Source organism: Triticum dicoccoides, chromosome 6B (assembly GCF_002162155.2).
Source record: "Triticum dicoccoides isolate Atlit2015 ecotype Zavitan chromosome 6B, WEW_v2.0, whole genome shotgun sequence".
NCBI classification, from domain to species: Eukaryota; Viridiplantae; Streptophyta; class Magnoliopsida; order Poales; family Poaceae; genus Triticum; species Triticum dicoccoides.
Window position 1 is genome coordinate 615685231 of NC_041391.1, and position 14878 is coordinate 615700108.

General features: G+C 43.4%; 1 protein-coding gene across 1 annotated transcript; it reads right to left on the reverse strand.

Annotated features, from left to right (window-relative positions):
* Positions 1–12406: 12406 nt before the first annotated feature.
* LOC119326232 (vegetative cell wall protein gp1-like) lies at positions 12407–13808 on the reverse strand. The gene has a single exon (XM_037599923.1). The coding sequence runs from the start codon at positions 13346–13348 to the stop codon at positions 12710–12712; it is 639 nt and encodes a 212-aa protein (XP_037455820.1). The 5' UTR covers positions 13349–13808; the 3' UTR covers positions 12407–12709.
* Positions 13809–14878: the final 1070 nt, after the last annotated feature.

Consider the following 14878-nt stretch of genomic DNA (forward strand, 5'->3'; position numbering starts at 1 on the left):
AAAATAAATCACCACTTTTGGTACTGTAATGAACTCATTATTTATATATATTGGTGTTAAACCTACTGTATTCCAACTTCTCTATGGTTCGTACCCTCCGATAGTACTAATAGATTCATCAAAGTAAGCAAACAACACAATGATAACAGAATCTGTCAAAAACAGAACAGTCTGTAGTAATCTGTACCAAACGTATACTTGTGGAACTCCAAAAATTATGAAATAAATTGTTGGACCTGAGTAATTTGTCTATTAATCATCTTCAAAATGAATCAACCTAAAAGCACTCTCCATTAATAAATGGCAGCTCATCTCGTGAGCGCTAAAGTTTCTGTTTTTTACAGCAAGATCATATAGACTTCACCCAAGTCTTCCCAAAGGTTCTACTTGGCACAAACACTGATTAAAACATAAAACCACATCTAACCAGAGGCTAGATGAATTATTTATTACTAAACAGGAGCAAAAATCAAGGAACATAAATAAAATTGGGTTGCCTCCCAACAAGCGCTTGGATCGGTCGGATCGGTCGGATCGTGAAGACGTACGACTATGATGTCTACTACACAACCTTCTTCTTGTAGACGTTGTTGGGCCTCCAAGTGCAGAGGTTTGTAGGACAGTAGCAAATTTCCCTCAAGTGGATGACCTAAGGTTTATCAATCCGTGGGAGGCGTAGGATGAAGATGGTCTCTCTCAAACAACCCTGCAACCAAATAACAAAAAGTCTCTTGTGTCCCCAACACACCCAATACAATGGTAAATTGTATAGGGGCACTAGTTCGGCGAAGAGATGGTGATACAAATGCAATATGGATAGTAGATATAGGTATTTGTAATCTAAAATTATAAAAACAGCAAGGTAACAAGTGATAAAGTGAGCGTAAACAGTATTGCAATGCTAGGAAACAGGGCCTAAGGTTCATACTTTCACTAGTGCAAGTTCTCTCAACAATAATAACATAACTAGATCATACAACTATCCCTCAACATGCAACAAAGGGTCACTCCAAAGTCACTAATAGCAAAGAACAAACGAAGAGATTATGGTAGGGTACGAAACCACCTCAAAGTTATCTTTTTTGATCTATCTATTCAAGAGTCCGTAGTAAACTAACATGAAGCTATTCTTTCCATTTGATCTATCATAGAGTTCATACTAGAATAACACCTTAAGACACAAATCAAACAAAACCCTAATGTCACCTAGATACTCCATTGTCACCTCAAGTATCCATGGGCATGATTATACGATATGCATCACACAATCTCAGATTCATCTATTCAACCAACACAAAGTACTTCAAAGAGTGCCCCAAAGTTTCTACCGGGGAGTCAAGACGAAAACGTGTGCCAACCCCTATGCATAAGTTCATTGAACCCGCAAGTTGATCACCAAAACATACATCAAGTAGATCACGTGAATATCCCATTGTCACCACAGATAAGCACGGCAAGACATACATCAAGTGTTGTCAAATCCTTAAAGACTCAATCCGATAAGATAACTTCAAAGGGAAAACTCAATCCATTACAAGAGAGTAGAGGGGGAGAAACATCATAAGATCCAACTATAATAGCAAAGGTCGTGATACATCAAGATCGTGTCAAATCAAGAACACGAGAGAGAAAGATCAAACACATAGGTACTGGTACATACCCTCAGCTCCGAGGGTGAACTACTCCCTCCTCGTCATGGAGAGTGCCAGGATGATGAAGATGGCCACCAGTGAGGGATCCCCCCTCCGGCAGGGTGCCGAAACAGGGTTCCGATTGGTTTTTGGTGGCTATAGAGGCTTGTGGCGGCAGAACTCCTGATCTAGGTTATTTTCTGGAGGTTCCAGTATTTGTAGGAATTTTTGGCGTAGGTCTCACGTCAGGGGGGGTTTCCAGGCTGTCCACGAGGTAGGGGGCGCGCCCTAGGGGGTGGGCATGGCCCCCACCCTCGTGGGCAGCCCGGGACTCTGCTGGCCCAACTCTTGCACTCCAGGGGCTTCTTTTGGTCCATCAAAATTCGTCAAAAATTGGCACGTCAATCGGACTCGGTTTGGTATTCCTTTTCTGTAAAACTCAAAACAAGGAAAAAACAGAAACTGGCACTGGGCTCTAGGTTAATAGGTTAGTCCCAAAAATCATATAAAATAGCATATAAATGCATATAAAACATACTAGATGGATAATATAATAGCATGAATACTTCATAAATTATAGATACATTGGAGACGTATCAGACTACATCAATCGCATTGTGCTAACGCTTCCGCTTTCGGTCTACGAGGGTACGTGGACTCACTCTCCCCGCTTGTTGCTATGTATCACCATGATATTGCGTGTGCATAGGAATTTTTTTGAAATTACTACGTTCCCCGACAGTGGCATCCGAGCCAAGTTTATGCGTTGATGTTATATGCACGAGTAGAACACAAGTGAGTTGTGGGCGATACAAGTCATACTGCTTACCAGCATGTCATACTTTGGTTCAGCAGTATTGTTGGATGAAGTGGCCCAGACCGACATTACACGTATGCTTACGCGAGACTGGTTCTACCGACGTGCTTTGCACACAGGTGTCTGGCAGGTGTCTGTTTCTCCAACTTTAGTTGAGCCGAGTGTGGCTACGCCCGGTCCTTGTGAAGGTTAAAACAACACTAACTTGACGAAATATCGTTGTGGTTTTGATGCGTAGGTAAGAACGGTTCTTGCTCAACCCGTAGTAGCCACATAAAACTTGCAACAACAAAGTAGAGGACGTCTAACTTTTTTTTGCAGGGCATGCTGTGATGTGATATGGTCAAGACGTGATGCTATATTTTGTTGTATGAGATGATCATGTTTTGTAACCGAGTTATCGGCAACTGGCAGGAGCCATATGGTTGTTGCTTTATTGTATGCAATGCAATCACCCTATAATTGCTTTACTTTATCACTAAGCGGTAGCGATAGTCGTAGAAGAAATAGTTGGCGAGACGACAACGATGCTACGATGGAGATCAAGGTGTCGCGTCAGTGACAATGGTGATCATGACAGTGCTTTGGAGATGGAGATCACAAGCACAAGATGATGATGGCCATATCATATCACTTATATTGATTGCATGTGTTGTTTATCCTCTATGCATCTTATTTTCCTTTGATTGATGGTAGCATTATAAGATGATCTCTTCCTAAATTTCAAGGTAAAAAGTGTTCTCCCTGAGTATGCACCATTGCCAAAGTTCGTCGTGCCGAGACACCACGTGATGATCGGGTGTGATAAGCTCAACGTTTTATTTTGATTGCATGTGATGTTTATCTTTTATTCATCTTATTTTGCTTAGTACGATGGTAGCATTATAAGGCGACCCCTTACTAAATTTCAAGGTATAAGTGTTCTCCCTGAGTATGCACCATTGCTACAGTTCATCGTGCTGAGACACCATGTGATGATCGAGTGTGATAAGCTCTACGTTCACATACAACGGGTGCAAGCCAGTTTTCCACACGCAGAATACTCGGGTTAAACTTGACGAGCCTAGCATATGCAGATATGGCCTCGGAACACTGAGACCGAAAGGTCGAGCGTGAATCATATAGTAGATATGATCAACATAATGATGTTCACCATTGAAAACTACTCCATTTCACGTGATGATCGGTTATGGTTTAGTTGATTTGGATCACGTGATCACTTAGATGATTAGAGAGATGTCTATCTAAGTGGGAGTTCTTAAGTAATATGATTAATTGAACTTTAATTTATCATGAAATTAGTACCTGATAGTATTTTGCTCGTCTATGTTATTGTAGATAGATGGCATGTGTTGTTGTTCTGTTGAATTTTAATGCGTTCCTTGAGAAAGCAAAGTTGAAAGATGATGGTAGCAATTACACGGACTGGGTCCGTAACTTGAGGATTGTCATCATTGCTGCACTGAAGAATTACGTCCTAGAAGCACCGCTGGGTGCCAGGCCTGCTGCAGATGCAACTGCAGATGTTGTGAACGTCTGGTAGAGCAAAGCTGATGACTACTCGATAGTTCAGTGTGCCATGCTTTAGGGCTTAGAACCGGGACTTCAACGACGTTTTGAACGTCATGGAGCATATGAGATGTTCCAGGAGTTGAAGTTAATATTTCAAGCAAATGCCCGGATTGAGAGATATGAAGTCTCCAATAAGTTCTATAGCTGCAAGATGGAGGAGAATAGTTCTGTCAGTGAACATATACTCAAAATGTCTGGGTATAATAATCACTTGATTCAACTCGGAGTTAACCTTCCTGATGATAGTATCATTGACAGAATTCTTCAATCACTTCCATCAAGCTACAAGAGCTTCGTGATGAACTATAATGTGCAAGAGATGAACAAGACAATTCCTGAGCTCTTCACGATGCTAAAGGCTGCGGAGGTAGAAATCAAAAAGGAGCATCAAGTGTTGATGGTTAACAAGACCACCAGTTTCAAGAAAAGGGGTAAAGGGAAGAAGGGGAACTTCAAGAAGAACAACAAACAAGTTGCTGCTCAAGAGAAGAAACCCAAGTCTGGACCTAAGCCTGAGACTGAGTGCTTCTACTGCAAGCAGACTAGTCATTGGAAGTGGAACTGCCCAAGTATTTGGCGGATAAGAAGGATGGCAAGGTGAACAAAGGTATATGTGATGTACATGTTATTGATGTGTACCTTACTAGAGCTCGCAGTAGCACATGGGTATTTGATACTGGTTCTGTTGCTAATATTTGCAACTCAAAATAGGGACTACGGATTAAGCGAAGACTGACTAAGAACGAGGGGACGATGCACGTGGGAAATGGTTCCAAAGTCGATGTGATCGCCATCGGCATGCTACCTCTACATCTACCTTCGAGATTAGTTTTAGACCTAAATAATTGTTATTTGGTGCCAGTGCTGAGCATGAACATTATATCTGGATCTTGTTTAATGCCAGACGGTTATTCATTTTAATCTAAGAATAATGGTTGTTCTATTTATATGAGTAATATCTTTTAGGGATAATTAATTTGGTGCCCTAAGTTGTGTCCCACTCAGCAGGTTTACCCCTAGTTTTCGAAAACACTTGTTCCTGCCGAAACCACTTTGATCCTCTTATGCTTTTTCCCTTTGACCGTTTGACCATCACTTTGAAAACTTCATAAAAAATTCATACTTACTCAGAAAAATTCATATAAGATATCAAAATGTTTAGAAAAGCATCACCTATATGTTCATGTCATTTGCATTCATGAAAAAAGTGTTGTCGAGTCCCCATCTCAGTGTTAGCTCATATTATCTTAGCATGAATAGTAAACTCTAAAAATTCTAAAAAAATTGGTGGCAAACTTTGACCAATGTTATAAGTGCTTGCCAAGTTTCATAAGGGAATGACATTCGTGGAAGTCATGGCAAAAAAAATGAAATTTTGGAGCATTGATTTTTGTTTTTTCGCCACGACTTCCACGAATGTCATTCCCTTATGAAACTTGGCAAGCACTCAAAACATTGGTCAAAGTTAGCCTCCAATTTTTTTTAGAATTTTTAGATTTTTTTTAAATTTTAATATTCATGCTAAGATCATATGAGCTAAACCTAAGATGGGGACTAGCCAACAGTTTTTTCATGAATGCAAATGACATGCACATATAGGTGATGCTTTTCTGACCATTTTGATATCTTATTTGAATTTTTCTAAGTTAGTATGAATTTTTTATGAAGTTTTGAAAGTGATGGTCAAACGGTCAAAGGGCAAAAGCATAAGAGGAGCAAAGTGGTTTGGGCAGGAACAAGTGTTTTCGGAAACTAGGGGTAAACCTGCCGAGTGTGGCCCAACTAGGGGCATAAAATCAATTATCCCTATCTTTTATGGTCATGCACCCTTGAAGAGTGGTCTATTCGTGTTAAATCTCGATAGTAATGACACACATATTCATAATTGAAGCCAAAAGATGTAGAGTTGATAATGATAGTGCAACTTATTTGTGGCACTGCCATTTGGGTCATATTGGTGTAAAGCGCATGAAGAAACTCCATACTGATGGACTTTTGGAATCACTTGATTATGAATCACTTGGTACTTGTGAACCATGCCTCATGGGCAAGATGACTAAAACGCCATTCTTCGGAACTATGGAGTGAGCAACAAATTTATTGGAAATCATACATACCGATGTATGTGGTCCGATGAATATTGAGGCTCGCGGCGGGTATCGTTATTTTCTCACCTGCACAAATGATTTGAGCAGATATGGGTATATCTACTTAATGAAACATAAGTCTCAAACATTTGAAAAGTTCAAAGAATTTCAGAGTGAAGTGGAAAATCATCGTAATAAGAAAATAAAGTTTCTACGATGTGATCGTGGAGGAGAATATTTGAGTTACGAGTTTGGTCTACATTTGAAACAATGCAGAATAGTTTCGGAACTCACACCACCTCGAACACCACATCGTAATGGTGTGTCCGAACATCATAATCGTACTTTACTAGATATGGTACAGTCTATGATGTCTCTTACTGATTTATCGCTATTGTTTTGGGGTTATGCTTTAGAGACGGCTGCATTCACATTAAATACGGCACCATCAAAATCCGTTGAGACGACGCCTTATGAACTGTGGTTTGGTAAGAAACCAAAGTTGCCGTTTCTTAAAGTTTGGGGCTGCGATGCTTATGTGAAAAAGCTTCAACCTGATAAGCTCGAACCTAAATCGGAGAAATGTGTCTTCATAGGATACCCAAAGGAAACTATTGGGTACACCTTCTATCACAGATCTGAAGGCAAGACTTTTGTTGCTAAGAATGGATCCTTTCTAGAGATGGAGTTTCTCTCGATAGAAGTGAGTGGGAGGAAATTAGAACTTGATGAGGTAACTGTACCTGCTCCCTTATTGGAAAGTAGTTCATCACAGAAACCAGTTCCTGTGATGCCTACACCAATTAGTGAGGAAGCTAATGATATTGATCATGAAACTTCAGATCAAGTTACTACCGAACCTCGTAGGTCAACCAGAGTAAGATCCGCACCAGAGTGGTATGGTAATCCTATTCTAGAAGTCATGTTACTTGACCATGATGAACCTACAAACTATGAGGAAGCGATGATGAGCCCAGATTTCGCGAAATGGCTTGAAGCCATGAAATCTGAGATGGGAACCATGTATGAGAACAAAGTGTGAACTTTGGTTGACTTGCCCGATGATCGGCAAGCCATCGAGAATAAATGGATCTTTAAGAAGAAGACTGACGCTGATGATAATGTTACTGTCTACAAAGCTTGACTTGTTGTGAAAGGTTTTCGACAAGTTCAAGGGGTTGACTACGATGAGACTTTCTCACCCGTAGCGATGCTTAAATCTGTCTGAATCATGTTAGCAATTGCCGCATTTTATGATTATGAAATTTGGCAAATGGATGTCAAAACTACATTCCTGAATGGATTTCTGGAAGAAGAGTTGTATATGATGCAACCAGAAGGTTTTGTCGATCCGAAAGGTGCTGACAAAGTGTGCAAGCTCCAGCGATCCATTTATGGACTGGTGCAAGCCTCTCGGAGTTGGAATAAACGCTTTGATAGTGTGATCAAAGCATATGGTTTTATACAGACTTTTGGAGAAGCCTGTATTTTCAAGAAAGTGAGTGGGCGCTCTGTAGCATTTCTGATATTATATGTGGATGACATATTGTTGATTGGAAATGATATAGAATTTCTGGATAGGATAAAAGGATAGTTGAATAAAAGTTTTTCGATGAAAGACCTCGGTGAAGCTGCTTATATATTGGGCATCAAGATCTATAGAGATAGATCAAGACGCTTAATTGGACTTTCACAAAGCACATACCTTGATAAAGTTTTGAAAAAGTTCAAAATGGATCAAGCAAAGAAAGGGTTCTTGCTTGTATTACAAGGTGTGAAGTTCAGTAAGACTCAATGCCCGACCACTGCAGAAGATAGAGAGAAAATGAAAGATGTTCCCTATGCTTTAACCATAGGCTCTATCATGTATGCAATACTGTGTACCAGACCTGATGTGTGCCTTGCTATTAGTTTAGTAGGGAGGTACCAAAGTAATCCAGGAGTGGATCACTTGGCAGCGGTCAAGAACATCCTGAAATACCTGAAAAATACTAAGGATATGTTTCTCGTTTATGGAGGTGACAAAGAGCTAGTCGTAAATGATTACGTCGATGCAAGCTTTGACACTGATCCAGATGATTCTAAATCGCAAACCGGATACGTGTTTATATTGAACGGTGGAGTTGTCAGTTGGTGCAGTTCTAAACAAAGTGTCGTGGCGGGATCTACGTGTGAAGCGGAGTACATAGCTGCTTCGGAAGCAGCAAATGAAGGAGTCTGGATGATGGAGTTCATATCCGATCTAGGTGTCATACCTAGTGCATCGGGTCCAATGAAAATCTTTTGTGACAATACTGGTGCAATTGCCTTGGCAAAGGAATCCGGATTTCACAAGAGAACCAAACACATCAAGAGACGCTTCAATTCCATCCAGGATCAAGTCCAGGTGTGAGACATAGAGATTTGCAAGATACATACGGATCTGAATGTTGCATACCCGTTGGCTAAGCCTCTTCCACAAGCAAAACATGATCAGCACCAAGACTCCATGGGTGTTAGAATCATTAATGTGTAATCTAGATTATTGACTCTAGTGCAAGTGGGAGACTGAAGGAAATATGCCCTAGAGGCAATAATAAAGTTATTATTTATTTCCTCATATCATGATAAATGTTTATTATTCATGCTAGAATTGTATTAACCGGAAACATAATACATGTGTGAATACATATACAAACATAGTGTCACTAGTATGCCTCTACTTGACTAGCTTGTCAAATCAAAGATGGTTGAGTTTCCTAACCATAGACATGAGTTGTCATTTGATTAATGGGATCACATCATTAGGAGAATGGTGTGATTGACTTGACCCATTCCGTTAGCTTAGCACTTGATCGTTTAGTATGTTGCTATTGCTTTCTTCATGACTATGAGATTATGCAACTCCCGAATACCGGAGGAACACTTAGTGTGCTATCAAACGTCACAACGTAATTGGGTGATTATAAAGATGCTCTATAGGTGTCTCCGATGGTGTTTGTTGGGTTGACATAGATCGAGATTAGGATTTGTCACTCTGTGTTTCGGAGAGGTATCTCTGGGCCCTCTCGGTGATGCACATCACTATAAGCCTTGCAAGCAATGTGACTAATGAGTTAGTTGCGGGATGATGCATTACGGAACGAGTAAAGAGACTTGCCGGTAACGAGATTGAACTAGGTATTGAGATACCGACGATCGAATCTCGGGCAAGTAACATACCGATGACAAAGGGAACAAGGTATATATGTTGTTATGCGGTTTGACCAATAAAGATCTTTGTAGAATATGTAGGAACCAATATGAGCATCCAGGTTCCGCTATTGGTTATTGACCGGAAGTGAGTCTCGGTCATGTCTACATAGTCCTCGAACCCGTAGGGACCGCACGCTTAACGTTCGATGACGATTGGTATTATGAGTTTATGTGCTTTGATGTATCGAAGGTTGTTCGGAGTCCTGGATGTGATCACGGACATGATGAGGAGTCTCTAAATGGTCGAGACATAAAGATTGATATATTGGAAGGCTATGTTTGGACACTAGAAAGGTTCCGAGTGGTTCGGGCATTTTTCCGGAGTACCAGGAGGTTACCGGAACCCCACTGGGAGTTAATGGGCCATGGTGGGAGAGAGGAGGCGGCGGCCAAGGTGCCCCCCCAGACCCAATCCGAATTGGGAAGGGGCTCGACCCCCCTTTCCTTCTCTCCCTCTCCCTCTTCCTTCTTCTCCTACTCCAACTAGGGAAGGGGGGAAACCTACTCCTACTGGGAGTAGGACTCCCCCCCTTGGGCGCGCCATAGAGAGGGCCGACCCTCCCCTCCTCCACTCCTTTATATACGGGGGAGGGGGCACCCCATAGACACACAAGTTGATTGTTTAGCTGTGTACGGTGCCCCCTCCGCAGATTTCCACCTCGGTCATATCGTTGTAGTGCTTAGGCGAAGCCCTGCATCGATAATTTCACCATCACCGTCATCACACCGTCGTGCTGACGAAACTCTCCCTCGACCTCAGCTGGATCTAGAGTTCATGGAACGTCACCGAGCTGAACGTGTGCAGATTGCGGAGGTGCCGTACCTTCGGTGCTAGGATCGGTCGGATCGTGAAGACATACGACTACATCAACCGCGTTGTTATAACGTTTCCTCTTTCAGTCTATGTGGGTACGTAGACAACACTCTCCCCTTGCGTTGCTATGCATCACCTAGATAGATCTTGCGTGATCGTAGGATAATTTTTTGAAATTACTGCGTTCCCCAACAGGGGCCCACCTATCAGTGACTCAAAGGCACGGTATGGCAGGGATTGCAAAGTCAGAGGATCCATGTCCGTGGACAATATGGCACTCTCGCAATCGTATCAAGCATGGAGAAGAAGGAAGAGATCCGACTGAGGCTCTCAGAAATACCAAGGAGGCGCTGGCGCTCCTCGAACTCCCTCAGAATCTACCTAGGGTTCTACCAGGCCATGGCTGGAGGCCATTAGATTCAGGAGTCATCAAGATCACTACTGACGGGGCTCTAAATTTTGCTGATGAAAAGGGCAGTGCGGGCGGTGTAGCACACTCCTCCTCGACACTTTTGGGAGCCTGGAGTAAGCCATACATGGGTATCTTAGACCCACTGATCATCGAAGCCTTGTCACTCCGAGAAGGAGCTCGGTTTGCGGCACTTCGAGGTTTTTCACATGTGATCATGGAGGTGGACTGCCTGGAGTTGGTGACACTCTAGAACACTCGCCACAATTCCTACTCAATTGTGACACCTATCTTAGAAGAAATAGGAGAGCTAGTTCATAATTTTTTTTGTCTTTGATATTCAGCATGTAAACCGGTCGGCTAACTTACCGGCACACCTTTGTGCAAAATGAGCTTGCACCCTGGCTGTGACCGAAAGTTGGCTTGATAAAACTCCACCTTTTCTGGTAACCAACCTATTGGCTGATTGTCCAGGGAACACTTTCATGCAATAAAGCTCTCTGATTTGATCGCAAAAAAGCAAGCTCATGGCTAAAGCTAAAAAGGCCATCTCTGGCTTATGCTCCCACAACGCCGTTGAGACTGCAAATGTGAAGAAGGATGCCTTAAGTCAAAGGGGTACAACGATCACCTTCATGATCTTGGAGACCATGTGATTTATAATAAGCCCATGCCAGAGATTGGCAATCTTCGTGAAAGAACATCTATACGCTAAGTGGGTTTTGGTGATAATGACAAGTGACTAGGGTGCTAACGAATGCATTGAATATATGAAAAGTTTTAGTCCCATTGAGATGAAGCAAAGGTGCTTGGAGACGATCCATAAAAAATGATAAAAGAGATGACACCGATTTGACTTCGAGCTTTGTTTTTCATACTTAATTGAGTCATTTAGGAACGTCACCTCATTAAGGTCATCTTCAATAGTTTGTTGGTTAATTTGTTGGTAAAAGTTCCATGTCATCAACCAACAACTCATTATACAACTGTTCCAAGTAGTGTATTTAGCTTGCCGAGGTGAGAGAATGTACAAGGAATGCTCTCACATTTCATTTTCGAGGATATGCAAGGGTTGTTGGTTCATATACATACAATCTTCCTCTCTCTCCTCATTTATTTTGTGTAACATCATAAAAAACCTTACATGGCAAATTCTACTAACACCTATCTTCCAACTATTAGAGTCTCCCTAAGAGGGGTCATACAAGTTATGAGTGAGATTAATGTGCCAAATACATCGACAACACAACGCCGTCATCGGCAAGGTAGTCAATATTGCGATTCTATTGTATGACTATACGATCCAAACTAGCCCCATTAGTTCTACAATTTTGTTAGCACAATCTACATTTCTACGACTCCGATAGTTAAGTATCTATGATTTGTGATCCTACCATCAGAGCTTCAATCCGATTCAAAGTCACTATTTGGACTACGTTGGCCGTCAGGGAACCAAACTGTAACCCTAACAGATCTAACTACAGAGCTGCAATCGCAGATCCAGGATCTCCACCCTCTCCCACCGTCGGAGCGACATGCGGAGTAGGGGACGCGTGGCCGGCGGGGAGGGGGTGTAGCTATGGCGACTATCTATGGTTTCTGAGACGGGGCAGCTGGGTCATAGGTTAGAGCACTCTGATACAACTCATGTTTACCCAAGTCAGAGCCGGACATGCCACACGTCGTGGTTAATTGCAACAAGCATGGTGATGATATTGGTCCACAAGCTTAGAATAGTAAGTGAGATTGTAAATAAATTTGGAGCAGCTTATAAATATACATCCCGTTTGCTCGTATGAAGATATGCATACACAAACGTACGTGTTGACCTCTTGGTCCAGGTTAAAGAAAAGAACATGTTGATCTTCATATATCATGGCAATTAAAAGCATGCCTCATACATCAAGAATTCAACTACCAATACTATGCAAACCTAGACTTTTGCTCAGGTTTACATTTACCTCACAACTCTCAGGAGAAAATGAAAAAAGGAACGAAAATTAAAACTAGTTCGATCCCTTTTATGGCAGTGTTTCTTCCATCCAAAGAAAAAAACTTGGAGAAAGGAACATAAATAAAGTAAAATAAAATAAAAATGAACCCAGCAGTTGTCGACTCGACGTCGGTGAAGGTGTTCAGGACCAGCTACACCGTGCATGGCGCTGGGACCTTGGTGGCGGCCGCCCTGACGAGGGAGAAAGTGGGCAGAGGCAGGCTGCTGGGCGGCGGTGCGAGCGCGTGCAGCAGGTCCTCCACGAAGCCCCGTGTCACCTCGCGCTCCAGGTCGTCCAGCGCCTCCGTGACCACCGACGTCGCCGGCAGCGGCGCCGCCCTCTGCAGAGGCTTCCTCCGCTGCGCCCTCGGAGGCTCCTCTGCGGACCTCGGTGTCCTCGGCTTCTTGCTCTTGCCCTCCAGCATCTTCCTCGGCGCCGACACCGTCATCCCGGTCGCCGTGGTCTGTTTGACCTTTGTGACGGCGGCCGGACGAGGAGGCAGAGTCGACGGCTGGTATGGGAACGTGGCGTGTTTGGCCCTGGTCGCCGGCGGGCGGGGTGGGAGACCGGGGTGGTTGAACGGCAGGGGAGGGAGAGAGCCACACGAGTAGAAGTTATACGGCGGATATAGAAACGGACCCGGAGGAGCCGATGAATAAGGGAAGAAACCGTAGGCGCTCGGAGGCAACGGTGGCGAGCTCATGGGGGCGACCCTCCGGCCGCCTCCGCCGGCAGACCTCCGGCGGAAGTTGTGGCCTCCGGCTGATCGGTGGACGAGAACATCATCCATATCCAATCTAGGAGAGAGCGTATGCACGGCCAAAGAAGATTAAGCAAGAAGAAAATTCTGCTAAAACAACATGCAGAAGTTTTCCAGCAAGTTGATCATGAAAAGATTGATCGTGCAAGGATGTTCAACAGGGGAAATGAAGAAGACGATCAAGGGATCTAACAGAAAGAAAAGAAACCAAGATGTAAAATAGAGATAGACAGTCGGGGATCGAGAAGGGAGACCGGCCGAGGCCACAGCCACTCTCTGGAGCAGAGAGACGTACAGTCCGATCACCTCCGGGCGATGGCTCGGAGGCATCGCCGTGCCGACTTTTATAGAGAAGATGGACGGTTGACTTGCAAGATGCAACCTGCAAGTCGTTCCTCTTGATCTGTATCCGATATTTGTTAATGGCAAGTGCCATGCACATGTTATTCTTTAATCCACGGCTGATCTTTGGCTCTTTGCTTATTGCCTACCGCAAGCATAGTGGCGAAGTGGGGGTGTGTAAACTACGATAGATCCAAGCAACTTGCGTGATATTGTAGAATAAAGCCACCGACCAGTACGGCCTGGCTGCTTCCGACCAGACCGCCCGTCACGCCTGCCCATGTGGACAATAATGGGAAATCATGTAACGAATGCTCGCTGACTCTGGGCCAGCGTTTTCACATGGCCCCACATGGAAATGAGCTGGGTTGGCCAGCACCACACGATCGATTTGTTGTGTGGGTCGGGTTTTCAGCGGTGGCGGGAATCTGGCGGGCAAGGAGCATGTGCGGGTGAGCCGACCAAACCGCCAATTCCGTTTCCGCCGTCCGATGGGCATCGTGGCTACGCTGAGCTCCATCCGACCATCCAGGGTACCACGCCACCGCCCGTCTACGCTGAGCTCTATTTTTACATTTTTGATTGATTGAGAAGCTCTTCTGCATTCTTGCGTCGCAGTTTCGTAACCATGGAGCTAGGTTACCGAAACTCACTTTGGCTAATGAGTAAGGCTGGACCAAAACTTCGTAGTTCGCGAGCTTAATAAACGGTCGATAGTTCGGCTCGTTAAACTCATGGAGCTTAACGAATGAGCTAATGAGTTTTATGAGTAGCTTATTAAGCTTGTTAGTAATAACACAATATATATTTTTATCTTACATGATAAAGTTTTCGTAGCACCTCATCACATCTATTCAATCTAATCTACATAGTAGGCAACAAACTAGTGCATTTTCTTTTGAAATCACCATCTTCCTTCTTAAAAACCACATCTACACACTCATCCTGTAAAACGTAACACATTAGAATATGCTACCGAGCTCCCGCGAGTGCTCACGAGCTTAACGAGGTTCAAACGAACCGAGCCGATCCGTTTTTTTTGCTCGTTAATATTAACAAGCCAAGCCTTGACGAGCATGAGCTTAACGAGCCGAGCAGCTCGTTAATCCACCCCTACCCTGAGCACAAGCGTTCCTGGTGTCCCAACCTTTCGCTTCACCCTAATCATCAACGCCTTGTACTATGTCCTGGTATTTTCATGAAGTATTCAATATGGGT

Bases quoted from the DNA above. Each gene is read 5' to 3' on its own strand.
- LOC119326232 (XM_037599923.1), bottom strand. From the start codon at position 13,348: ATGGATGATGTTCTCGTCCACCGATCAGCCGGAGGCCACAACTTCCGC.